This window comes from Pan troglodytes, chromosome 19, assembly GCF_028858775.2.
Source record: "Pan troglodytes isolate AG18354 chromosome 19, NHGRI_mPanTro3-v2.0_pri, whole genome shotgun sequence".
Taxonomy (NCBI): domain Eukaryota; kingdom Metazoa; phylum Chordata; class Mammalia; order Primates; family Hominidae; genus Pan; species Pan troglodytes.
The window spans coordinates 63981926-64008740 of record NC_072417.2 but is presented as its reverse complement, the minus strand read 5'-3'; the positions used below and the strand labels follow the sequence as shown (position 1 = coordinate 64008740).

The following is a 26815-nucleotide window of genomic DNA, read 5'->3' as shown; positions in this document are numbered from 1 at the left end:
TATTCTCCTGTAACCCTTTCTCAATTTACAAGGAAGCATATTAAGAATTAGAAAGCTTAGGATGTCTCTATCTCAGAAATCAAGGTGTTGCATGTGTGTGTCCTTGTGTGGATTAGGTAATAATTCAAGGCACTTTCAAGAACTGTATTTTATGAAGATATTGGAAGTTATTTTTTACCAAACGATTACCTTTATTGTAAGGGCCCACTGGGAATTGTGTAGAATGTAGGGATGTGAAAGGCAAAGGCTGTAGTTTCTAGTGACTGTTATTTGCTCAGAGAGAGGAATACCTCTTGATTGTGATACACTTGGAGCCTAATATCAAATTCTTTTTTCCTCCATAAGTCTAATTCCCTGCACAATTAGCAGTTAGCCCTCCACTCCCCTGCACAATTCCAAAGTAAATGTTAGATAATAATAAGCCATATGCAAAACTTGGATAAAGAACATTTTATACCTCGTGACTGGCAATGTTCAGAGATGTGAATCAGTTTTCCCTTTTATTTGCAATCCATATATATGTATTTTTTTTCTTTTTTGAAACGAAGTTTTGCTCCTGTTGCCTAGGCTGGAGTGCAATGGCGCGATCCCAGCTCACCGCAACCTCTGCCTCCCTGGTTCAAGTGATTCTCCTGCCTCAGCCTCCCGAGTAGCTGGGATTACAGGCATGCGCCACCATGCCAGGCTAATTTTGTATTTTTAGTAGAGACAGGGTTTCTCCACGTTGGTCAAGCTGATCTCGAGCTCCCGACCTCAGATGATCCGCCCACCTTGGCCTCCCAAAGTACTGGGATTACAGGCGAGAGCCACCGCGCCCTGACTTGCAATCTGTCTTTGAAAAACAGCTGCAGTATGTATGTTAGGAACATTGAGTTTTAAGGGCGGAATATTTTATTTATTTATTTTTTTGAGAGAGAGTCTCGCTCTGTCGGCCAGCAGGAGTGCAGTGGCACGATCTCAGCGCACTGCAACCTCCATCTCCCAGGCTCAAGCAATTCTCCTGCCTCAGCCTCCCAAGTAGCTGGGATTACAGGCGTGTGCCACTACACCTGGCTAATTTTTGTATTTTCAGTAGAGACGGGGTTTCACCGTGTTGGCCAGGCTGGTCTCAAATTCCTGAGCTCAGGTAATCTGCCTGCCTCAGCCTCCCAAAGTGCTGGGATTACAGGCGTAAGCCACTGCTCCCAGCCAAGTGTGGAATTTTTTTTTAATTGAAGGAGACATTAGATATGATCTAATTCAACCCTTTTTATAGGTGAGAAAACTAAAAGTTTATAGAAACTGGTGTGAAACTCAGACCTCCCAGTACCCACCCTTCATTGCTTTTTCCAGTATGCCATGGGGCCTCCGTGTGTGGTTGTGTGGTGTGTGTGTGTGTGTTTATATTTGGTCAGACATCTTCTTACACTCCTAGGCCAAGCAGCAATAACTCATAAATTTTTGACATCTACATTTCTGACTTAAAAATGCTTTTAATGCTACTGATATTTAATCAGTACCTATCAGATGACTGCTCTCATATTTCAAATCTGGAATTACAGATTGAAGACATTCAGAAAAGAGAACTTGTCCCTTCTCTTTAGAGAATTATTGAAAAGTACAGATAAGTTTGACAAAATTACAATTCATCTATCCTTAGACATTTTAGTCTCAGCCATGCCTAATATGCCCCCCCAATATAAAATTACTAATCAAGACACATGGTCCCGCAGTTCTAGATGTTTCGTACAGTACCATTATTTGCCTAATGGTAAAAGAAGTTGTGCTTCTAGAACACGTGAAAAATGAAGTGTTTCTTTTGGTAAGGCATTCCAAGGATATCCTGTCTAGTTTCTTGAAATTTCTGTGCTTAATTAGAAAACTAAAAATAACTCACTTTTATTACAGATGGACTTGTCATTACAGAAAACCAAAAACAAACAAATAAAAAAAGAAAACTGAACAAATCATTTATATTTGACGTTTTGATGACATTTCAATGCAGAGGAAGGGACATTTTAATTTAAATGCTTTCACAGTTTTGCCATACTTTCACATTTCAATTCCACTCCTGTTTGCAACTAAAAAACCCAAACACTAAAAAAAAAAAAAAAAAAAAAAAAAAAAAAAATCACATTAATCAGAATTTAAGGAGTCACTTAGTAAAACTATGTTTTAGGAATCTGTACAATAAACATGAAATCAGTCACCTGACCACTCCCCACCCTCAGCCCATTCCACAAACCCATCTTCCCACCCCTTCTCCTACGCATTGAGCCTTCAGAAATACCCTTTCTCAGTGCGGTTCCTTCTAAAAAGGAGAGGCGGGAGAGTCAGGGTGGAGAAGGAGGCTCCAACCAGATTTTGCGTCCACAAAGCCAAAAGCTTCTAGGCCTGACATGTACGGCGGGTTTGTGCCCGAGGAGCACAGCTGGTCTACACGGGCCCGCCCCGTAGACACCCTACTCCTCGGTGAGCTGCGGTTTAACTTCCTTATAGCAGGTTGAGAGTGCAGGCCCCAACGTTTGGAGGGGAAGGCGGCGCCCCAACTGGTGTTTTTCCAGGAAGTGCTCCAAGAATGGAGAGGAGAGGGGAAAGGGGAAAGGGGAAGGCCAGGCGATGGGCGTTTCATTCATTGCTTCTTTCTCCCCGTCCCCTCCTTTGCTCCCCCCAGACTTTCCCCTTTTCCCAGTCCGAGTTTGACGTCGGTCTCCTGGATACCAGGCAGCCAATCGCCTCGCTGCGAAGGGACCAGCGCAGCCAATCAGGCGTCGTTGCTACCTGTGAGTAATATTTTTAGCTGAGAAGGACGCTCGATTCCACTCCCGATGTAATTTCGTGTATTTCTCTGGGGCAGGTTGTGAAAAAGGCACTTACCCGCCCCCCACCACGAGTCCCTCTCTTACCCCACTCCCTAGGTACCCGCACATATTTCAGCCAAGAATGATCTTAAACGCGCTTTACAAGCAGTCACCGCGTTTATTCTGTGCACCTGCGATCCAGCAAGCCCTAGAAATGCACGCATGCGTGTGTGTGTAGACATGGACACAGATACATACGCAGTTTGGCCTCGTGTCGCCACACTCTGGGCACGGCGTGGGCTGGGACATTTGGAATAAACGGATCCGAGTCGCAGCCGGGGTCGCACCGGGAGGCCTGAGGCTGCGGAAGCAGTTAAACTGCCGGCGGGGCGGGAGCTGTGGCGGCCTCCCTTCCCCACCCCCAGCCCGGCTCCACGTCTTTGGGTTCTGCAGCTGCCACTCTCTGGGTGGCGGTTGGCCTAGGCCTTGGGGTGATTAATATTCAATTAATCGGGTGCACAAGTCCCGGTCACAGTTTGCCCTTTCTCTACCCCGCCCCTGGGGTGGGCTGGAGGCCGATTTGGTAGCTATTCCACGAGCAGGATCCTCCTTGGCCGCAGACCCCCGCGGAGAGGGCACTTTCTGGGTACTCTTGCCGCTCCTCCAGTCCCGGTTCTCCTGAGCCGCTTCGCCACCAGCTTCGTCCCCCTCCCCCTCTGCCCGGCGCTCTCCGCCTAAACCGGGCGTCAGCCGCCCTACCCCACCCCTTTCTCTCTCATTGGCACGTCTACCCCCACAGTCCCTTTCCAGACGTTCTCTTCATTCCGTCCCCAGTGCTCCGATCGTCGGTTCATTGGCCCTCCTGGAGCCCGGAGGGTGCGGCTTCCCCACCCCTGCGTCCACCGCGCGTCCGGACAGGGGCAGGCGGGACTTGGCCAATGGCGTCGGGGGGCAGGGCAGGGGCGGAGCCGGCCGGCGGGGGACCGGGGTGCGGGGCGGGGAGCGCGGGGAATGGCTGCGCCGCCGGAGCTGTGTGACGCGGGGCGGGCGCGCGCACCCCGACGGAGGGGATGGGGGCGGGGAGGAGGCCATAAAACGAGAGGCGGGGCGCGCGCCGCGGCAGAAGGAGCGAAGCTCTGGCCCGGCGTGGAGCGGGCGCACTACGGGGACGCTGGGCCGGGCACCGGGCTGTGTGGAGAAGTGAGCGCGCTCGTCTGACCCCCGTGCCCGCCACCCCGAGCCACCAACGGCGATCTCCCAAGGCCTGCCCGAGGCCTCTGTCCTCTGTCCTCAGCCCCGCAGCGGCGACGTCTTGCACTCGGCGAGCTCGCCGCTCCCGACCCTCCCGCGCCCCCGCCCTGCCGCGCTGCTCCCCGCCCAGCCGCGGGTCTGTGGTCCAAGCCGCCCCGAAGCAGCCCGTAAGTATCTCGGGGCGCCGGGCGGGGTCGGCGAGGAGACGGGAGCCCCGGGCCCAGGCGGCGGAGGAGGGGCTGCAGCGGCGTCGAGCCCTGGGCCCTCGGGAGCTCGGGGACGGCGGGGTCGCGGCCCTGGGCGCCGAGGGGGCAGCGCCAGGACCCGAGGGGAGCGGCTCCGAGGGGCCGCCGGCGCGTCGGGCTCGTCCTGGGCAGTTGACCGGGGACGGGCGGCCCGGGGCGAGCTGACGGGAATTGGGGGGTTGGGGTGCCCGGAGGAGCGACGAGCTCGCGGTGGAACGCTGGGGTTCGAGGGGCCGGTGGCCGCGAGGCTGAAAATGGTGCCGAGGAACCGGTGCTCCCCCAGGCTCTGGCCGGGTCCCAGGAGCCCGGGGCGGGGGCCACGGGGCGGGGAGCAGCGGGTCGGGTTACGGCGGGGGAGGGGAGGCGCCCCGACCTGCTCGGTGCTGGGTGCCCAGCCGGGAGAGGTTGCTCTTCCATTTCCCGGGCCTTCCTCCTCCTTCTCCGAGGAGGCTCGTACTCTCTTCCTCCTCCACCTCCACCTCCTCTTGCTGTTGCTGCTGCTGTAGCGCTTGGGCTCCGAGGGCTGTGAGCAGAAATCTAATGAGATCTAACTGGCTGTTTATGTAATTCTTCACACTCCTGCCTGTCTTAAGGCGTTGCTTTGTAACTACCTTCCACCGAGCCTGAATTTCGCTCGGCTGCACCTTCAAGCAATTGGGCTTAATCAGCTGCCTCTGCCGGCACTCAGGCTTTTGACTTGGAAAGTGTTTGTAGTTTGGGGGCAGCCAGAGATTCTTTTTCCCTTTGTCACCACGAATATGGAAAATAGAACAGACGAATTAAGACCAACTTGATTTTTAAACGTACTTTGAAATCAACTTCAGTGTGCAAATAGATCCCTTTCGCAAATATCTTCTGTTTGCCCTTGATCTTTTCTTATCCCCACCCAGTGCTGATCCAGCAAACGTTTAAAGGTCGACCTTACCATACTTGCCTCTCCGGCTGTTACCGTGAGAGGGAGGGAGGGAGAGAGGGACGGACGGAGGTTTTTAAAAATCAGACTAAAACTCAGAAACCCTGGCCTTAAAAAGAATAATCAATAGTTTTAATTTGTGTCTTTGCTTTTGTTATACTTGCTGCCGAATAGGTATTTTCAGATTTAGAAAAATACACATTGAAAACAAAAGGCCCAGAGAAGCTGGATTTTATTATATTGTATGCTCTTAGTATACTTAAGGCCGAAACTATATAGAATAATTTGGTTCATAATTATTTACTAGGATGAAATTCATTTAGTACTCAGTGTCTTTAATTTTAGCATCATGTACTATGGAAATTAAAATGATCTTCCTAACTTACCAAATTTTTAAATGTCAGTGACAGAGCAGATTTAAACAGTATATATCCAAAGTAAACTAAAACGTGGATTCACTTCTAAGTTGGTGAATAACAATAAAAATTACTACCTAAAAATGGCATCTATATATATGGGGGTGGCGGGAGGATGCTGAGTACAATAAATATTCTTGTGAGAACTGAGGAGAGAAGAATGCATGTTCTAGAGATTTTTCTTCTTAGAACTCTATTCAGAAACAGGTTTTTAAAAGCATTATTTCATTTGTAAATCTACATTTTCCTGTGTGATTTTAAACTTTAATAAACGATTTTCTATTTTATGTTTATTTTGTGCTAGTAACAGTTTTCAGGCTTTCTGTCCTAGTAGACATTTTCTTTTTCTTTTTATCCTTAGCAGACTAACACAGGATCTTAGACATTTTGAAAGGTGAAATTACTTTGGAGGGGGGAAGGTCATGGGACTTATATTACATTTATCTTATTTGGATATGTTTGCTTTTGTTTTAAGGAACAAGATCACTCAAGGTGAAGGATAATCTACTAATACCAGCACTTTGAATGAAAATTTGTTTCTCTGCCACAAACTGAACATCTTTTTTTTTTTTTTTTTTTTGGTGGGGGAGTTGAAACCTAATTTTGTGGCGTAGCAGCTATGCAGCTTGAAATCCAAGTAGCACTAAATTTTATTATTTCGTATTTGTACAATAAGCTTCCCAGGAGACGTGTCAACATTTTTGGTGAAGAACTTGAAAGACTTCTTAAGAAGAAATATGAAGGGCACTGGTATCCTGAAAAGCCATACAAAGGATCGGGGTTTAGATGTATACACATAGGGGAGAAAGTGGACCCAGTGATTGAACAAGCATCCAAAGAGAGTGGTTTGGACATTGATGATGTTCGTGGCAATCTGCCACAGGATCTTAGTGTTTGGATCGACCCATTTGAGGTTTCTTACCAAATTGGTGAAAAGGGACCAGTGAAGGTGCTTTACGTGGATGATAATAATGAAAATGGATGTGAGTTGGATAAGGAGATCAAAAACAGCTTTAACCCAGAGGCCCAGGTTTTTATGCCCATAAGTGACCCAGCCTCATCAGTGTCCAGCTCTCCATCGCCTCCTTTTGGTCACTCTGCTGCTGTAAGCCCTACCTTCATGCCCCGGTCCACTCAGCCTTTAACCTTTACCACTGCCACTTTTGCTGCCACCAAGTTCGGCTCTACCAAAATGAAGAATAGTGGCCGTAGCAACAAGGTTGCACGTACTTCTCCCATCAACCTCGGCTTGAATGTGAATGACCTCTTGAAGCAGAAAGCCATCTCTTCCTCAATGCACTCTCTGTATGGGCTTGGCTTGGGTAGCCAGCAGCAGCCACAGCAACAGCAGCAGCCAGCCCAGCCGCCACCGCCACCACCACCACCACAGCAGCAACAACAGCAGAAAACCTCTGCTCTTTCTCCTAATGCCAAGGAATTTATTTTTCCTAATATGCAGGGTCAAGGTAGTAGTACCAATGGAATGTTCCCAGGTGACAGCCCCCTTAACCTCAGTCCTCTCCAGTACAGTAATGCCTTTGATGTGTTTGCGGCCTATGGAGGCCTCAATGAGAAGTCTTTTGTAGATGGCTTGAATTTTAGCTTAAATAACATGCAGTATTCTAACCAGCAATTCCAGCCTGTTATGGCTAACTAAAAAAAAGAAAATGTATCGTACAAGTTAAAATGCACGGGCCCAAGGGGGATTTTTTTTTTTCACCTCCTTGAGAATTTTTTTTTTTAAGCTTATAGTAAGGATACATTCAAGCTTGGTTAAAAAAATAATAATAAAACATGCATCATTTTTCATTTGCCAACCAAGCACAAAGTTATTTTATACTGACTGTATATTTTAAAGTATACTCTCAGATATGGCCTCTTACAGTATTTAAGATATAGCAAGGACATGGCTGATTTTTTTTTTATAAAAATTGGCACTAATAAGTGGGTTTATTGGTCTTTTCTAATTGTATAATTTAATTTAGTACAAAGTTTGTAAAATATCAGAGGATATATATATATTGTTTCTACGACATGGTATTGCATTTATATCTTTTTACTACAGTGATCTGTGACAGCAGCAGCTTCATGTTGTATTTTTTTTACTGAAATTGTAAAATATCCATCTTAAAGACATCAACTATTCTAAAAATTGTGTACAGGATATTCCTTTAGTGGTGGAATTAAAATGTACGAATATTTGCTTTTTCAAAAAAATGTATTTTCTGTTAAAAGTTTAAAGATTTTTGCTATATATTATGGAAGAAAAATGTAATCGTAAATATTAATTTTGTACCTATATTGTGCAATACTTGAAAAAAACGGTATAAAAGTATTTTGAGTCAGTGTCTTACATGTTAAGAGGGACTGAAATAGTTTATATTAAGTTTGTATTAAAATTCTTTAAAATTAAAAATGCCTATTGTCTTTGTTTTTAAGTGTTTTCTGAAGATCGACCTCTGGAGTTATTATGTTGTAAATGCTAATGATGGAAAAAGGCCTGACTCATTGAGTCACGAAGGAATAATGGAAAGCAGTTGCTCTACTAATGCACCAGACCGTGATTTGCCACATAAAAAATGCTATCAAAACTATAGCCTGACCAGTGCTTGGGACAACTTTATTTTTTAACAGCCCTCTTCAGTCCACATTTGTCTACCCCATTATAGAGATGGTATGGTAAGGTTAGCTATACAGCAAGTTTCAAAATGTCATGCTGACATGGAGGAGTCAGGTGATAAAATGAAATTCCTTCGTGTAATCTGAGATGATTTATTTGAAATTTATATGGAGAGAGCATTGGATCAGTTTTCTGTTTTTGCTGAGGAAACTTGCTTGGACAAAACGGCTGACTGAACTTAGAAAAATTGACATCACTTTACTAATCTTTAAAGTTTAGCCATTGCATGTAGCTAGAGAACTTATGGTCAAAATCTATTCACGGCTGGACAGATTGTTAGATGTTAGCATTTTCATTTTCCCAGCAAAAACGCTTACGTATTTAATTTTTTGCAAGTGGGTACCCAACCTGCTGGTTTGAAGGATTTAGAGATATTGACAATGTATCAAATTGGAGTGGCTTGGTGAGGATGGAGTTTTTTAAAACTGAAGAGTTGGAGAGAAGAACACTAAATGAGTCATTTCACTAAATGTCAATTGATACAGTATTGACATAGTATTGGTGAGAAAGTTAACGTCCATTTGATACAGTGTTGACATAGTATTGGTGAGAAAGCTGTCTTAAAAAACTTTGTATGTACTTTTATAGTAAGAAACCAGCACTGCCTGGGTTACCAGTGAAATAAATTTGGTCTCATGAGCTTTTTGGACACCAGTCTACAAAAGCCTTTTGTCATTTACCCATGCAGTGTAGAGCAATAAAAAGTTTTAAGGAAACAAGCACTGGAAATAACAGAGCTAAGCTGTTTGTCAGCTCCATGGTGAGGCTTTTGTTCTTTAGGGAACAGAATGAGGCTATGAAGAAGTATTGGAATAATGGGTGCAAGCAGCAGAGATCTGGTCTGCCAACACTTACATGCTTTTGTGATCACGAAGTTTGAATAGCTGTAAGAACCATCAGGATAATGGCTTTAAGCACTAGTTTCTGCTACAGACTGATAAAGTTACATTTGGGAGAAAACTCTACTTACAAATGAAGGCTCAAGTGTAATGTGCTTTTTCTGAAAATCATAAGGCAGCTGGACAGAACATAATAGAATTTTTGTGTTTTTTTTGAGATGGAGTCTCTTGCTCTGTAACCCAGGCTGGAGTGCAGTGGCACCATCTTGGCTCACTGCAACCTCCACCTCCCAGGTTCAAGTGATTCTCCTGCCTCAACTTCCCGAGTAGCTGAGACTACAGGTGCCTGCCACCATGTTGGCTAATTTTTGTATTTTTAGTAGAGACAGGGTTTCACCATGTTGACCAGGCTGGTCTCAAACTCCTGACCTCAAGTGAGCTGCCTGCCTTGGCCTCCCAAAGTGCTCTGATTACAGGCGTGAGCCATTGCGCCTGGTCAACAATAGAATTTGAAACTGTCTGGAGCACTAATATATTCATTTTATTTTGAGACAAGGTCTCACTCTGTCACCCAGGCTGGAGTGCAATGGGGCCATCTTGGCTTACTGCAACCTCCACTAAAGCGATTCTCCTGTCTCACTCTCCTGAATAGCTGGGATTATAGGTGCGTGCCACCGTTCCCGGCTAATTTTTGTATTTTTTGTAGAGGCAGGGTTTCGCCACATTGCCTGGGCTGGTCTCAAACTCCTGAACTAAGGTGATCCGCCCGCATTGGCCTCCCAAAATGCTGAGATTACAGGCGTGAGCCACCACACCCAGCCAAGTACTAATATATTCAGATTTTAAATACTGAGGTTAACATAAGCCTGAATATCTGTTTCAGATCTTAAGGATATATGTATTAAAAATCTTAGGGAAATTTCATCTTGGTACATATGTTTGACACCGGAGAATGACTAACTCAAAATGTGATCTTGATTGGTTTTATTAAAACTTGAGCTTGGTGTCCTTGAGAACTTCATCTTTTTTTTTTTTTTTTTTTTTTTAGACAGAGTCTCGCTCTGTTGCCAGGCTGGAGTGCAGTGGTGAAATCTTGGCTCCCTGCAACCTCCGCCTGTCGGGTTCAAGTGATTCTCCTGCCTCAGCCTCCCAAGTAGCTGGGACTACAGACGCGCGCCACCACGCCCAGCTAATTTTTATATTTTTAGTAGAGACGAGACGAGGTTGGCCAGAATGGTCTCGATCTCCTGATCTCATGATCCTCCCGCTTCGGCCTCCCAAAGTGCTGGGATTACAGGTGTGAGCCAACGCATCCAGCGAGGACTTCATAATTTTTTAAAAAATGAACAAAGGCCCTGTTTACATGCCCTTTTTGTTCATTAGGAATGGGAATTTTTTAAAAGGTGCTTTTGCCTAGCACATCTGAGAAAAGCTTACATCTTAGTTCCAAGTCATTTTCTCCCCAAGGTGCCATCACACTTTTGACTCTCTGTGGGGAGACCATTTCGGTTGACAATTTGATGAATTCGTTATTTTCATAGGCCTTTCCCATTTTTTTGACTCCTATAGCTACAGATACTGTAGCAGCCTCTGAATACCCTGAGTGTCCAAAATGTTGCCTTACAGATTTCATAGCTCATGGATGAGTAAGGAATATTATACCAAAAAATGGCTTTCTAAGTTTAGTATATTCGTTTTCTGCCCTGCCTTGTCGTTTCTGAAATCAGGTACATTGTGAAATGTCCTTTTCGCCTATAATAGATGGCAAATGTAAATATAGGCCTTCTTCAAAATGCCTCCTTAAAGATAACAATATATGCTGTGATTAGTTAACTTAGCTTTTGAAGGTGAAACTAAAGGTACTCTGAGTTTAAAATATTTTTCCAGGGCAGGTGCTGTGGCTCATACCTGTAATCCCAGCACTTTGGGAGGCCGAGGCAGGTGGATCACTTGAGGTCAGGAGTTTGAGACCAGCCTGGCCAACATGGCGAAACCCATCTCTACTAAAAACACAAAATTAGCCAGGTGTGATGGCATGCACCTGTAGTCCCAGCTACAGGCTGGGAGGGTGAGGCAGGAGAATCACATGAACCCAGAGGCGGAAGTTGCAGTGAGCCAAGATTGCACCACTGCCTTCCAACCTGGGTGACAAGAGCGAAACTCAGTCTCAAAAAAATAAAATAAAATAATGTTTTTCCAATTGGGTGTAAATTTCATTCCCATATACATGTCTGGCATTTTAATCGAGAGACTTAACAAATCTTCAGGACTTCGATTATTTTAAAATAAGTCACTGTAACACAGAAAGAAATAAAGTATGTCTCATTGGACATACTTAAGCTAATGAAGTAAAATGCCGGTTGGTAGACCTTCCTTTATATCCTTTCCCTACACAAACAGAAAATGGCATAGGCATGGTACATCAGATACGTACCCTTGCTTGACTGGAAATGCATGCTTTTGTCAGATGCTGGGTAACAACTCTAGTGCAAGAATAGATACAAGAAAAACAGAAGACAAGTATGTAAAATGGTCACTGCTGAATAAAACCCATTGCATTGTTTAGTATACCAATCAGCTGATGCTTAATCAGTTTGGCCCAGGAGGTCATTTGAGATCAGAGTGCTTTAGTTTTTGTGGTATATTAGGAAGATTATATCTTGTAGTTTAAATGATTTAGGATCAATTATCTGTGGGCATACAATTGGAAAATTAGCACATTTTCCAATTGCATGCCCAGTTTGAAACCATTTTTGAGTGGCTTATGTAAACATGTAGTTGGAGCCATTTTTTAAAATCTTTTAAACAGGAAATAAACATATAGCACTTACTATGTGTCAAGTGTAGTTCTAACCCAGTTTATAGACTGGGTCAGGGGGAGGGGGATGGGACTGAGGCACAGAAAGCTTCACTGACCCAAGATTGCATGGCCAATACATGGCAGACTAGCGATTCAAATGCAGGTAGTGGTTCCAGAGTTCACACTCTTAAGCACTATGCTTTGTTCCCTCAGATTAGTTGCTATTCTGATTTGAAGTCAGGGTAATAACACCATTTTCAATGTATTAGCTACGTAATTTGCAGAACCTTTACAAAAGTGTTAATGAGAGGGGTCTAGTGGAAGGCTATTAACCATGCTCAGAATATGCCATGATGATATTTTGAGTGAGACTTTATATTTCTATTGGTCATAAACTGAACTCATAGGCAATAAGGAAATGTTTTTAGAAATCATTGTTATATCATTGCTCTAGTTTTTTTTTTTTTTTTTTTTTTTTTTTTTTTTTTTTTTTTTGAGATGGAGTCTTGCTCTGTTGCCCAGGCTGGAGTGCAGTTGCACAATCTTGGCTTACTGCAACCTCCACCTCCCATGCAACCTCCACCTCCCAGGTTCAAGCGATTTTCCTGTCTCAGCCTCCTGAGTAGCTGGGATTACAGGTGCACACCACCACACCCAGCTAATTTTTGTATTTTTAGTAGAGACAGGGTTTCACTATGTTGGCCAGGCTGGTCTCGAACTCCTGACCTCAGGTCATCTGCCCGCCTCAGCCTCCCAAAGTGCTGGGATTACAGGGGTGAGCCACCACACCTAGCAATGCTCTAGTTTTTTTGGTTTTCATAATTCAGTCATATAAATTACATCTCTTTTCAGAACTACTGGATGATTCCCTGACTATATTTAGTGGTCAGTTACAAGTAAAGTTGTAACCGTTAACCTCCTGTTGCTATTTTCACAACCATTCCTTGTCTGTGCTTATGGATAAACACTCTAAAGAAAGGCCAAGGCCGGGCGCGGTGGCTCACGCCTGTAATCCCAGCACTTTGGGAGGCCGAGGTGGGCGGATCACGAGGTCAGGAGATCGAGACCATCCTGGCTAATGTGGTGAAACCCCGTCTCACTAAAAATGCAAAAAATTACCTGGGCATGGTGGCGGCCGCCTGTAGTCCCAGCTACTTGGGAGGCTGAGGCGGGAGAATGGAGTGAACCCGGGAGGCAGAGCTTGCAGTGAGCTGAGATGGCACCACTGCAGTCCAGCCTGGGCGACAGAGCAAGACTCCGTCTCAAAAATAAAATAAAATAAAATAAAATAAAATAAAATAAAATAAAATAAAATAAATAAAAGCCAAGTGACCTACCTTCAAACAATGTGTTTCTAGTACCTATGATTTGTTTTTAAATTACTTTGAAAAGCTAACTTAAGTATTTCTGTACGTATAGATATTGCGATTAATGGTCTTTTACTTTTATTTCAAAACATTAAAAACTTTTTTTTTTAATTATAGTTTTTAAAGTAGAGTTGGTGTCTCACCATGTTGCGCAGGCCGGTTTTGAACTCCCAGGCTCAAGTGATCCACCCACCTTGGCCTCCCAAAGTGCTGGAATTACAGGCATGACCAGCCTATTTTAAAACATTAAAGAAACAAATTGACTTCTCATTTCAAACTCGTTCTGAAAACCTTTCTTGAAAAAAAAAAATACAATTCGGTTTAAAATAAAAAGTCATATTTTAGAAGCATGAGCTATTGTGGACAAGCTTACATACCTTTGATTGTTGCTATTAGTTTTGAGTATGTTCGCACAGTAAAGAGAAAAGCCCATTTTAAAAATGGCTCAGGGACAGGCGCGGTGGCTCACGCCTGTAATCCCAGCACTTTGGGAGGCCAAGGCGGGCGGATCACGAGGTCAGGAGATCAAGACCATCCTGGCTAATACAGTGAAACCCCGTCTCTACTAAAAATACAAAAAATTAGCCGGGCGTGGTGGCGGGCACTTGTAGTCCCAGCTACTCGGGAGGCTGAGGCAGGAGAATGGTGTGAACCCAGGAGGCAGAGCTTGCAGTGAGCCGAGATCGCGCCATTGCACTCTAGCCTGGGCGACAGAGCAAGACTGCATCTCAAAAAAAAAAAAAAAAAAAAAAAAAAAAAAAAAAAAAGGCTCAGGAGAATTTCTGTAGTTTCTATGTGGATTAAATCCTGTTATACTAAATACTATTTACATTGTTGGGTTAGTTGGCATTTGATTGAAGCAAATATTGCTGACCCCTTAGTTGAGCTTTAGGTGGTTTAGATTGGGCTGAAAGTCTTATTAATGGAATTTGACTCGTAAGTATTAATAGTAAAACCTATATTAACCATTTCTCAGTATTTGAAGTTTTAAGATTTTATGCCTTAGAGGACTTGGTTTGTATATATAGTCTGTTAGTGAGAACTTTGAGATCATCTCACAATTAGGCAAACCTTAGATGAAAACATTTAATCAACAGGCAGTCCCTGTCTAGTTGTCTAGTGGCTAACTGAAACTACAGGTCTAAATTCCTTGCTGAATTGTATGAAGTCATTTGATTCAGATGGCTCAGTTTATTCATCTGCAAAATGAGTACAGTGATACCAATATGCTTCCCTGAGGAGCTATGAGAACTAATCATTTGCTATTAAGAGTTGTCAGTCAACTAATAGAACATGTGTCCATAGGGGCTCACAGTATTTAGAAGCCATAAAGTCCAGAATTCTAGCCATGTTCGCTGCCCTTTAAAATGAGGAAAGTAAATGAAGATTATAACTGCCTTATGTGAACATGTTGCTGTCAGTTATTTGCGTCAACAGAAAATTGAAATTCTACAGTAATATTCTAAAAGCTCATGTTTCATAAAATAAGTATAATTATTTTCATAAAAATAAGTATCACGGAGTTTGTATTTCTAGTTTTGAAGCACTGAAGGCAACTAGTGCATTCTTTTTCATACAGTTGGCAAGTTGATTAAAACTCAGTATACTAGTTGACATTTCCTTTTGGGAGCAGCCATAAGTGTTTGCTAAGTTAAAATGTCCTTGCTGTTGTGAAAAATATTGACATAGTTGTTCTTATTTAAACAATATTGCCTGAGGAATAGTAGTTAAAATGTAGCTTGGTGGTGGATATGTCACATGGATAATGGTGCTAACTTTATTTTAGTGCAGGTAGAAAAGAAGAGGAGGTTTGCTTTACCAAAGGGAAAAACATAGAGGACTTGGAAGGAAAAACACATTCCGTCTGGCATTATGAGTACTTACTTCACTGATAAAATATGACCAGTGTGCAGTACAGAGAACAGGTGTAAAATATTTTTAGACAAACTTTGGCATATACCGTAGGTCGCATCCCTTCTGCCTATACACTCTTCAAGTGTTTCAAAAATAATTGTGGAAAAACCACATTGACAAAATGAGCTAGACATTGATTTCATGTGGGGTTTGTTTTGTTTTGTTTTGTTTTTTGCACTGAATGTTAAACATAAACTTCCTTCCTGGCCATCAGGTTGCAGCTATTTTTAAACTCTGATTCTCCACATGCCCTTCTACAGCTTTTGAGGTCTTTTTTTCCTCTTTCTTAGTGCTAGTGAGAAAGCTGGAAAATTATGTTGCACACTCTTTTGGAGTGTGAAGACTGACTTAAAACAATTTTGTGCTTCCTTTAGGCCAGAAAGAAAGAGTGTCAAGAATGGACGTGGCATCAGTCTAGCTTGTTTTCTAGCAAATGGTGAGTATAAGTAGATGACTTCTGGATACTGATAGAAAGGAATGCTATCAGTATCATATCAGTATGATTTAAGAAATGGAATTACTGGCCGTGTGTGGTGGCTCATGCCTGTAATCCCAGCACTTTGGGAGGCTGAGGCAGGCGTATCATGAAGTCAGGAGTTTGAGACCAGCCTGACCAATAGGTGAAACCCCGTCTCTACTGAAAGTACAAAAATTAGCAGGGCATGGCAGCACGTGCCTGTAATCTCAGGTACTGGGGCGGATGAGGCAGGAGAATCACCAGAATCCAGGAGGCGGGTCGCAGTGAGCCGAGATCGCACCACTGCACTCCAGCCTGAGCGACAGAGGAAGACTCCATCTCAAAAAACAAAAAAAAAAGAAAAAGAAAGAAATGGAATCATCATACCCTGCAAATATTGTACACTTTAGTACAGTATCCAGACACCTTGTGACACAGGTTCAGTAGTTCCCAGGCATAGGAACATCTTTTTCTGTTTTGCACTAAATGCAGGTATTCCTTTCAGATGGCTTTCCCTTGCCACCCCTCCACTAGCCATCAATGCATTTCTTTTTCCTTTTTTTTTTTTTTTTTTTTTTGGAGGGGGGAACGGAGTCTCACTCTGTCACCCAGGCTGGAGTGCAGTGGCGCAATCTCGGTTCACTGCAACTTCCGCCTCCCGGGTTCCAGCAATTCTCCTGCCTCATCCTCCTGAGTAGCTGAGATTACAGGCATGTGCCACCACGCCCTGCTAATTTTTGTATTTTTAGTAGAGACGGGGTTTCACCATATTGGTTAAGCTGGTCTCGAACTCCTGACCTCGTGATCTGCCCGCCTTGGCCTCCCAAAGTGCTGGGATTACAGGCGTGAGCCACTGCGCTCGGCCCCATCGATGCATTTTTAGTAAGGATGATGGTTGAATTTTGTTTTGTTTTGTAATGACATTGCCTATTCTTTCTTCACTCTGATTGTCCAGATCTGCCTACTGCCCTCAAATCTCTTTTCCCAAAAAGAACTCTCCTAGTTTTGCAAACTACCTGCCATTCTAAAGTTTTGTGGAGCCCTGGCGACTTACTTTATTCTAATTTCTTTTTATTTCCAGAAAACATGATAGGAATCTCTTAAACCATTTTAATGCAAGGTTTAAGATAGCTGCAATCTTTGCAGTCAACCTTTCTAGAAACTAAGGTGTCACCAGAGGCTCTTTAACTAAAGACTTTGAGAACAAACAGTTTTCACACAGCTATAAAGGATTTTTACCTGGGGAAATTCTTCTTTGTGAATCTTGAAAAAGGCTGGAAGAAAGGAAGGAAACTTTTTTTTGGTAACTTAGAAAGAAGATGCTTGTTTATTTTCTGAACCACTAAAGTTCAAAGAACTTTTTGGGTTCTGTGTAAAAGGAATAGAGAGATGGAGGTGAGAGCTTATCTCCCCAGGAGCATCTGCCTAAGGAGAAGGGTCTGGCAGCCGGCAAGGGACCAGGGTGTTATGTCTTCTATCTGCCTTTGCTTCCAGGGCCTGGGAAAGGTGGAAAGGACAGTAAAGGAGAGAGCTTATGCATACACTGCCTGACAACTTGCCCTGGAGATCAGTTTCCCCGGAAGGAGGCTTTGCAGAAGTTCTGACCCCGCCGTTTCCCGAAGATTGTGCGCGTGTTTTTTTCCCAGATTTTCAAGGAGGATGGGGAACTGCTCCTATGTAAAGCACTGCCTATTTGAAGGATGATTTTTATACTATCACAAAGTCATACGGAATCCAGAGGGAATGACCAACCCCCAAAGCTCAGTAGTAATAATGGCAACCCTTATATGAATTTACTATGTGCTAGATACTGCCCCATTTAAATTCAGTTCAACTTCATAACAACCCTCTGAAGGTTGTACTGTTTCTCCCATTTACAGATATATAAGTGGAGGCAGAGAGCTTGCAACAGTCACAGCCAGCGGAGCTAGGATTTGAACTGTGGGATTCTGTTTCCAAAGTCCATGATCCTTAACCATTACACTATCCTGCTCCCTTGGTTGACCTCAACCGGTCGATTTTATAAAAAGAGCCCCACTTGATTATTTAGAAGTCATCTAAGCTGCACTTTGTGCCCAGTCCCCCTCTCCTGCAAACCTCACTTGAGATTGTTTGCTCAGCAATCCCAAACTTATTTTACTATCAGCCTTTGCCAGGCACAATTAGGAAAGGGAAATCGGTTGCAAAAACACAATGGAGTAAGATATGAGTTTGAGGGCTACGTGCTAGCTTTACTTACTTACATTGCGACTGCTCTCTGGATGATTAGATTCGTTGAGAAGCAACTATAGGCACTTCACATACTGAAGTCTTGGGTCCTGAGCTTTACTAGTACTTGTGATAGCAAAAGGGTGATGTTGACTCAAGTGGCTGCCCTGGGCTCAGATTCCATTCTTGTCCCTAAATTCTTTCTCAAACAAGGTGAGATATGATTAAAAACAGCTCCTGTATTCATCCACTCAACACATTTATTAAGCATCTCCTGCGTTAGGAACTGGCAGTGATATATACAATCCTTCAGAACCTCTAAAGGAGCTTACATTCTAGCAAACGATAACACACACGCCCAAATAATCATAATACACAGGAAAATGTAGGGGTATGAACAAAAAAGGGAGAGACTGTGCCTATCTTAGGGATGCTAGATCTGGGAGGAGATATCCAGCTATGAAGAATGGGTACAATGTCCACTGGAAGCACCCGGGGAAGCCTGGGCTCCCTCAAATTCCCAGCTCCAGTGGAGGAACAGGCAGTTGAGAGGAAAACCTTTGTCCTGGTGTGTGTGTGTGTGTGTGTGTGTGTGTGTGTGTGTGTGTTCTTCATCAGATGTAGCCACAGTAGGAAGAATGTGTGCTGCTAACCCTTGGGGAAAAAGGCAGAGGAAATCAGAAATAGAAGCTCTGCTGCCAGCCCATCTCTCCTGGGAGAACCTGCCTTTGAATTTGAACATTTTAACTTATTTTTTCACTGTTTCAAGCTTTGTACAGAAACATTATGAAAGAGAAATAGTTTAAAACTTCTTTATTCATCAAACCCAGGAGTGAGATGGGGAGGACCAGTAAGAAGTCCAAGGAAAGAAGAGGTGGGACTGAGAGGGGCGTCAGGCTGTGTCAGAGGGATGTCGAATTCCTTCCTTTTAAGACAGTTTCAGTTTCATGCTTAATCTAGAAACTTCCTCAGGCTAGAAGCTCCCTCTAGGGGTCATCTCATTTGTTTTCCTACCTTTAGTGACAAAGCCTCTTTTGGTTTTGTGATGTCAGGGCTCACAGCAGGTACTACCCCTCCAGAAGTTGGTGTTGGTGGAAAGTGCGTGTTCATTGCACAAACTCAGACACCCCCAGGTCACTCCCAGTTGCCACTCCCATTGCCACACCCTACCCCTGGCCAAGGCAACAAGTCTGTGGAGCTCTGCAGTTTCCTTTTCCAGTTTGGCTTTTTGGGTGTTTGTAATATCTTCCGGTTTGAACATAAATCAAAGAATGAGGCTTTGAAGGGAAAGCTTTGTATAAATTTCAGCCAGAAATTAACATTCCCAAATAACTTTTCGCCTGGGTCACTTCCCCGGGCAATGCCCTTCCCCAGGCTTCCCTAAGTTCTCTTGGCGGCTGAGCACTCTGTCATCCACTGAAAATACCACCACAAGCTGGCCAAACTCCTTCATGTGACCTGGGACTGCTCAGAGAGCATCACTACTCTGTACAGAGCGTGGATCCTGCTTTGGCACAGAAGACACCAGCGTCTGATCCTTGTCTCACACTCACTTGACCAGCGGGGACACATGTTTAGGCCCCACAATTTCCCCTGCAGATGTAAGAATGCTCTAGAGTGGTGTAGGGGGCTTCATTCAGCCTCCAAATAACATTACTCCTCGTGATCCTCTATGAGAAAGAACGTGGGCTTTGGGGTCAGACTTTTTTTTTCCTTTTTTTTTTTTTTTCTGAGACAGAGTCTTGCTCTATCACCCAGGCCGGAGTGCAGTGGCGCAATATCGGCTCACTGCAACCTCCGCTTCCTGAGTTGAAGGGATTCTCCTACCTCAGCCTCCTGAGTAGCTGGGATTACAGGTGCCCAGCCCCACGCCCAGCTAATTTTTTTGTATTTTTAGTAGAGACGGGGTTTCACCATATTGGCCAGGCTGGTCTCAAACTTCAGATCTCAGGTGATCCGCTGCCTCGGCCTCCCAAAATGCTGGGATTACAGGTGTGAGCCACCACGCCTGGCCTGGGGTCAGACTTTGAATCAAATCTCAAACTCAACCTTAAATAGCAGTGCACTGTTAAAACGATTCCACCTCAGATTTCCTAACTGTAAAAGGGTTCCAAATTCTACTTGTTAGGGTTGGTGTGATGAGCATGTAAGATAAATAAAGCATTCAGCATAATCCTCTTCCCTACATAGAATAACCTGCACTTTCTTTACTCTGTGGTGAGAGAGGGCTCAAATCCTCCACCTCTCCCTGCACGGCTTAGCCTCAAGGGCATGTGCTCAGCCTATTTAGGGGAGGTCAGCTGGCTATAAACGTGCCTTTTCATGAGAATCCTAGGAAGTAAAACTTCCTGGTATATTAGCAGGGAGAAGGGAGGACACAAAAATGAGACGAAACCAGACTTGACTGTTCTTGAATCTGTGGTGGAAAATATCACACATGCGGTTAAGTACGTGGCCTTTGGAGTCATATAGACATGCCTAGGTTTGGTTCCCTGCTTGGCCAGGGACTTTGGGAAAATTATTCAATCTCCCTGAACCTCAGTTTCATTATCTCTGAAATGGACAGGTTATTAAATGGAGGTGAAAAATATACACATCACAGGGTTGTAAATATTTAATGAGATAATGCATGTTGAACACATATTAAGTGCTGTAAGCTATTAGTAATGGAAATTATTAACCCTACCAAAAGGGCATCTAATTGGTAAAGGGTGCCCACCTTCTATGAGGTCTGGGACAGGGATGGGTTACCATCCGTGTAAGTCTCACTAAAGCTGTGTTCTAGTCATCCATAAACACCAGCTTCAGCGCTTATTAGGGTCACAGGGTAAAATTGCTGGTTGTAATGATTGTGAGGATTGCTTTGAGTCTGTTATTGATCATACCAGGGTCCTAAGGCTGTTTCCCCTTTTATTCTGTTGCCCCTTGTGGTACATTGAGATGGAGAGTGGCACTTGAAATAAGGGGTCATTGAGAGCTTAGTTCTGTGCCCCGAGGTGTTGGAGCTGGGAATGAAGCGTTCAGAAATATTCTTAGGGCCTCCATGGAGGTCTCAGAGGTTCCTCATCTCTAACCAAATTACTACACTTTATCTTTTCTTCCTGGGCCTCCAACTGCACAACCCCGAGTGTGTGCGTATGTGTGTATGCATCTCCCCATCCCTCTTCTTTTTCCTCTCATTCCTGCCCTCCTGCTCTCCCCCTCTCTTCTCCAGCTACCCTCCTCCTGGACTCTTTCCTTGTCAGCAAAGGAGACTGCATCTGTTCTCACTTTGCTCTGGGAGAGGGGCCTGTTCTCCCCTCCTGGTTCTTGCTCCAATCATTGGCAGGGACGTGCAACAGCAATTATCCCCAACAAGCTGAAGCAACGAGGCCCAGGACCAACTACCCTGGAGAGGCACTATGGCTACCGTTATTATTCTGTTGTATAGATGATAATACTAAGGCACAGAGAAGTTAACTACTCAAAGTCACAAAGCCAGTATTTGAACCTATGCTCTGCCATGACTGTGACCTTTTCTCACTGCCGGCCCACCCTGGATAGCAAGGAGATTTGGGGACCTTGAGGCCTAAAATATCTGGCCCCTTATTTACTTATCTATTTATTTATTGCTTAATATGTTGATTGTCTTTATCTGAAAAATCCTCATAGAAAATTGTTGTCTGGGGCCGGGCGTGGTGTCCCACGCCTGTAATTTCAGCACTTTGGGAGGCTAAGGCAGGCGGATCAACTGAGGCCAGGCATTCAAGACCAGTCTGGCCAACATGGTGAAACCCTGTCTCTACTAAAAATACAAAAATTAGCCTGGTGTGGTGGGGTTTGCCTGTAATCCCAGCTACTGGGGAGGCTGAGGCAGGAGAATTGCTTGAACCTGGGAGGTGGAGGTTGCCCTGAGCCAAGATCGCACCATTGAACTCTAGCCTGGGTGACAGAACAAGACTCTATCTCAAAAAAAAAGAAAGAAAGAAAGAAAGAAAATTGTTGTTTGGTTTAGCCCTCAGCAGTCTGCTCCTCTGCTCTTGTAAGAGAGGGCTCAGAGAAAACAAGCTTGCCTTCTTTTGAGCTACCCAATCTTTCTTCTGGGCAAGGGACATTTGGGGACGGTTCTATCTCCTCTTTTTAGCTTCTTTCTCGGGCTTCTTCTCATGGACTGGTGATATGGTTGGCATCTGTGTCCCCACCAAATTGCATGTCAAATTTTAATCCCCAGTGTTGGAGGAGAGGCCTGGTGGGAGATGACTGGATCATGGGGGTAGTTTCTTATGAATGGTTTAGCATCACCCCTCAGTGCTGTTCTCGTGATAGTGAGTGAGGAAGTCATTGGGAGCTCTGGATGTTTAAAAGTATGTAGCACTTCCCCCCTCTCTCTCTTCCTCCTGCTCTGGCCATGTAAGACGTGCCTGCTTCCCCTTTGCCTTCTGCCATGATTGTAAGTTTTCTGAGGCCTCCCCAGAAGCAGAAGCTGCTATGTTTCCTGCATAGCCTGCCAATTAAACCTCTTTTCTTCATAAATTGTCCAGTCTCGGGCATTTCTTTATAGCAGTGCAAGAACAGACTAACACAGCTAGATTCTCTTGTATAGCAGCATGAGCTTCCTTACACATCTCCTCCACCACGTCTGTAGTTACACTGTTCTTTATGTATTGAGATAACTCTTTCTTGTAAGCATCTTTATTTTCTTCCATTAGGTGATGCATCCAATCTGCAACATTCTGACCTATGATGTACTTCTGATGTACTTCTTCATTAAATTCCTTGCCTTCAGAATCATAAGCAGGGAATCATTTGGTACTGTGAGGGATAGACAAGCCTCCATCCACAGCTCCCTTCAGTGCCCCAAAAACTTTATTGCCAATAGTAGTTCTGGCAAAGCCGGCATCCAAATAGCAGGTGAAGGCACCGGGCTGACCATCAATGCTTTCCACATTATAATTCATCTCTGGTCACCTTCTCTTGGCCATCATAGATCTTGTCCATGCCGAACCTATTGAGAAGCCTGCAGGTCAGCACAGGCTGGTACAACATGCTGCAGCGTCATCTGCCAGGCCAACCTTCACATTGCATTTTGGCAGTTCATGTGCATAAGCTGTACAGACTATCATATCCCCTTCTATGTGAGCATAAGTAATCTGACAAATGATATCTCTATTAGTTACATGACTTTTCCTGTATTTGGGCATGTTATACTTGTTTTTATCCTATATCACCAAGGGTTTCCAAAGATAGTAATCAGTTTTACCCTCTTGTCATTTTCTAAATTTCACGTGTATCTCTTAAAGTAGGCCTTGTTCTTGACGTCTTTAACCACCCCCATCCTGCAGAACAGAGCCCCCTGGGCCCTCTTTTTAAACACTTATGCAGCACACTTATAGCAGCAATGACCACTAACAAAATAATTATTAGACTTTTAGTCAGCACTTCCATGCAAGAAACAAGATGACAGCTGCAGCATAGGTGTCTCTGAAAAGCTGCTGAATAACTGGCCTGGTGGCAGACTGATTCCTGGGAGGCAGCAGCTGTCTTGGGCACTGTGCTGTGCCATGGGAGGACTTGGCCTCTCATTCCCACTGTCTCCTTCCCATCAGCAGCACCCCTACCATATTCAGCTAAAAGTTTGGAGAACTCATCTTCACCTGCGTGTCATGACTGCTGGTGCTGCGTGTGTGTGCGCACTTATTTGTGTCCCTTTTTGGGAACTCTGGGGTATTGAGGGAGGCCATCAAGAACTTTATTTGCATGAAGATGTATAAACCTGGCCGAGCACGGTGGCTTATACCTCTAATCCCAGCACTTTGGGAGGCCGAGGCAGGTGGATCACTTAGGTCAGGAGTTCGAGACCAGCCTGGTCAAAATGGCGAAACCCCATCTCTACTAAAAATATGAAGATTAGCCGGGTGTGATGGTGGGCGCCTGTAATCCCAGCTACTTGGGAGGCTGAGACAGGAGAATCACTTGAACCCAGGAGGTAGAGGTTGCAGTGAGCCGAGATTGCACCATTGCACTCCAGCCTGGGTAAGAGAGTGAAACTCCATCTCAAAAAAAAAAAAAAAAAAAAAAGAGAAAAGAAAAAAGATGTATAAGCCTTTCAGGAGAAAAGATGAGGGCATACTGAGGCTGAGATCAGGGTCATGAGACAATGGGAGTAAAGAGAATTTCGTGTCAATCCTTTGTAACAGGGGTGTGCAATAGAATTTCCTGTAATGTTGGAAATATTCTGTCTGTGTTGTCCAGTATGGCAGCTACCAGCCACATGAAACATGGCACTTGATCCATAACTAGCGTAACTGAGGAAATGAATTTTACGTTTTTATTTAATTTAAATTCATTTACATGAATTCAGTACTAACAGTATTGAAGGGTATGGCTTTATAAAATTTCTGTAAACCCTTGGTACTCCCAGAGGTCAAGGACCAGTTGGAAGTGGTGGTTATGGGTGTTTAGAAGGGGAACCGCCGTTTGGGGTCCTCAGCCTTTAACTGCGATGGTTAAAATACATATGTAATATCGTGATAAGGGTACAGGTACCAAATTCGGACAGACTTGGCTTTGAATCTTGGCTCTTTCATTTAATGACCCTATAGCCTTGGGTCCTTTAAACATTTAGAGTCTCCGATTCAGCATCTGTAAAATAGCACCTATGAGGGCCTCTTTTCCTCCATAAAGCCTATAGGGCTTGCCCCATTCATTCATTCATTCGACAAACACTTAATGAACATGGTCAGGCTTGTGTTTGGTGTATAGGTGAACAAAGCACAGTCTTTGCCCTCCTGAAGGTTGCAGCTTAGAGTGTGATCTGCCAAGTGGTGAAATAGTAAAATAATATGGTGCCTTCAGAGGGTTGGGAGGATTCAACCGGGCAGTCCACGTAAAGTGGCTGGCGCAGGGGTTAGCATTCTCATGTCCACCCCACTCCTGGCACTGTGCTTCTCCCCTGCCCAGGGTCCTTGAGAAAACCCTAGGCCCCTCCTCGCTTCCAGGCTACCCACACAGAAAGGAGATAAAGTCACCGTCGTCTGCTCTCACTTAGACTATGGACAGAATTGGATGCATCCCTCACATCAAAACAGAAAACAAGTTATCTGGATGGGTCCACCTCCTCCCGTCGGGTCTCTGGCAGTGTCCTCAAGGCCTGAAAAGGGCCGAAAGCACGCAAGTGCCCCCTTTGCCCCTGACAGACACCTGGGAAGAGGCCCCACCTCCAGGAGAGGCTAGTCTATGTTGGGCTGGGTTCTGCTTTCCCTCATCCGAGTGGGGTTGAGGGTGGCCAGAGTATTGCTGGAGACCTAGTGGAGTACCGTGTCCCGGGGTAATTTGGGACGGGACCGCAGGGACTCCAACGTGACCCTGAAATGGGTCAAGGGCCTCAGGAGCCTGGGAGGCAGGCAGGAGAGGGGTGAGGGGCTTGCCCATCTGCCCACCCTGCCCTCTCCCTCAGGAGATGTCAGCTGGAGGTTTACTCTTCCTTCCTCCTGACACAGCCTGAGTGAGGAGTGTCACCTGACCTCAGGGCACATTCCAGAATGAGGCCACAGCCAAGAATAGGGCCCAGGAACCCTGCCACCCATCCCGCCTGCATTAATCACAAATTCTCCAGAGTAGGAGGGAAGCTTCAGACTCTTCAGAGAGGTGGGAGGAAGAGGAGGAGGAGGAGGCAACAGGAGGTGGAGCTGGGAAAAAGAGGGAGGACCCCAGAGAGGCCCCTTCTAGGCTTGTGGTTGTTCAGTGCAGCAGCGCTGAGTGGCCCCTGGTCCCAGGACCCTCTGTTTCACCCAGCAAGCACCCCCATGAGCTCTGAGAGCTGGGCCCACAGCTTCCTGGAGGCCCTAGGCAATGATTCTGATCTGGATCAGCACAAACACAAGGGAGAGGGACTCAGAAAGGAGTGCTCACACAGCCGGGGGACAGCAGAGGCTTCCCCAAGGAGCTGAGTCTTGAAGGATGAGTAGGCAGAAGGCTGATGAATCTAGGCCAGGACTGCTTGTGTGTGTGATAGAAATACTTGTCACAGGGTGAGGTTGTAAACAGCCCTGAGTGGTATGTGTGTGCTGATGGGAGGCAGTCTCTTTAGAGATATTTGGGGTCCTGATAGGACTCCACACTGCCCAGCCCAGAGCAGGGTGTGTGTGTGTTTGTGTGTGTGTGTTGCACACTAGGAGAAACAACATAACATGAGCATTAAGAGCTCTGGGCTGGGCGCAGTGGCTCATGCCTGTAATCCCAGCACTTTGAGATGCCGAGGCAGGCGGATCACCAGAGGTCAGGAGTTCGAAACCAGCCTGACCAACATGGCAAAACTCTGTCTTTACTAAAAATACAAAAATTAGCCAGGCATGGTGGCACACGCCTGTAATCCCAGCTACTCAGGGAGGCTGAGGCACGAGAATCGCTTGAACCCGGGAGGCGAAGGTTACAGTGAGCTGACATCATGCCACTGCACTCCAGCCTGGGTGACAGAGTGAGACTCCATCTCAAAAACAAAACAAAACAAAAACTCTGAAGTCAGACTGGCAGGATTCAAGTCTTGGCTCCGCCACTCATCCAATTTGGGGCAAGTTTCTTATCCCGTCTAGCCTTAGTTTTCCTACCTACAAAATAGCCTTCTGTCTCCTCCAGTTGCAGTGGAGCTTACAAGAGCTGGTACCTGGCACATAGGACGTGCGCACGCATGCTGCTGTTTTACAATAGGACAAGGGGACGGAGGGAGTTCCCCACGGCCTAAGGCAATCACCGATGCTGTGGACTTATTCTCCCCCTTCGCTAGTCAGGGTCCACCCCATCCCTGCTCTCCAGCCCCACTGTCCGGGGGTGACATCAGACTACGGAGCGGCTGGCTAGACAATGGAGCAGAGTGTCCTAGCAGGCTGGAGGTGCTGGGGGAGGCGGAGGGTGGAAAAAGCCAAGCTGCCCTGCCCCAGAGGCCCTGGGGGCTGATCTGGAGACAGGCC

General features: G+C 45.1%; 1 protein-coding gene and 1 long non-coding RNA gene across 5 annotated transcripts in view; one reads left to right on the top strand and one right to left on the bottom strand.

The window, feature by feature from the left end:
* Positions 1-3123, bottom strand: part of LOC107969272 (uncharacterized) — a 54969-nt gene extending 51846 nt beyond the window's left edge. For all 3 annotated transcript variants that reach the window (XR_010153330.1, XR_010153332.1, XR_010153331.1), the window contains exon 1: positions 3039-3123. This is a non-coding gene — a long non-coding RNA (uncharacterized LOC107969272). The remainder of the gene's footprint in view (positions 1-3038) is intronic.
* TOB1 (transducer of ERBB2, 1) lies at positions 2946-8021 on the top strand. 2 transcript variants are annotated; one of them, XM_063799843.1, is made up of 2 exons: positions 2946-4198; positions 6081-8021. In XM_063799843.1, exon 2 carries the CDS (start codon positions 6225-6227, stop codon positions 7260-7262), a length of 1038 nt encoding a protein of 345 aa, XP_063655913.1. In that variant the 5' UTR covers positions 2946-4198; positions 6081-6224; the 3' UTR covers positions 7263-8021. The 2 variants fall into 2 exon arrangements, with proteins under 2 accessions (XP_063655913.1, XP_054527161.1); XM_054671186.2 differs by having other exon boundaries at positions 3895-4198; positions 6282-8021.
* The last annotated feature ends 18794 nt before the right edge of the window (positions 8022-26815 follow it).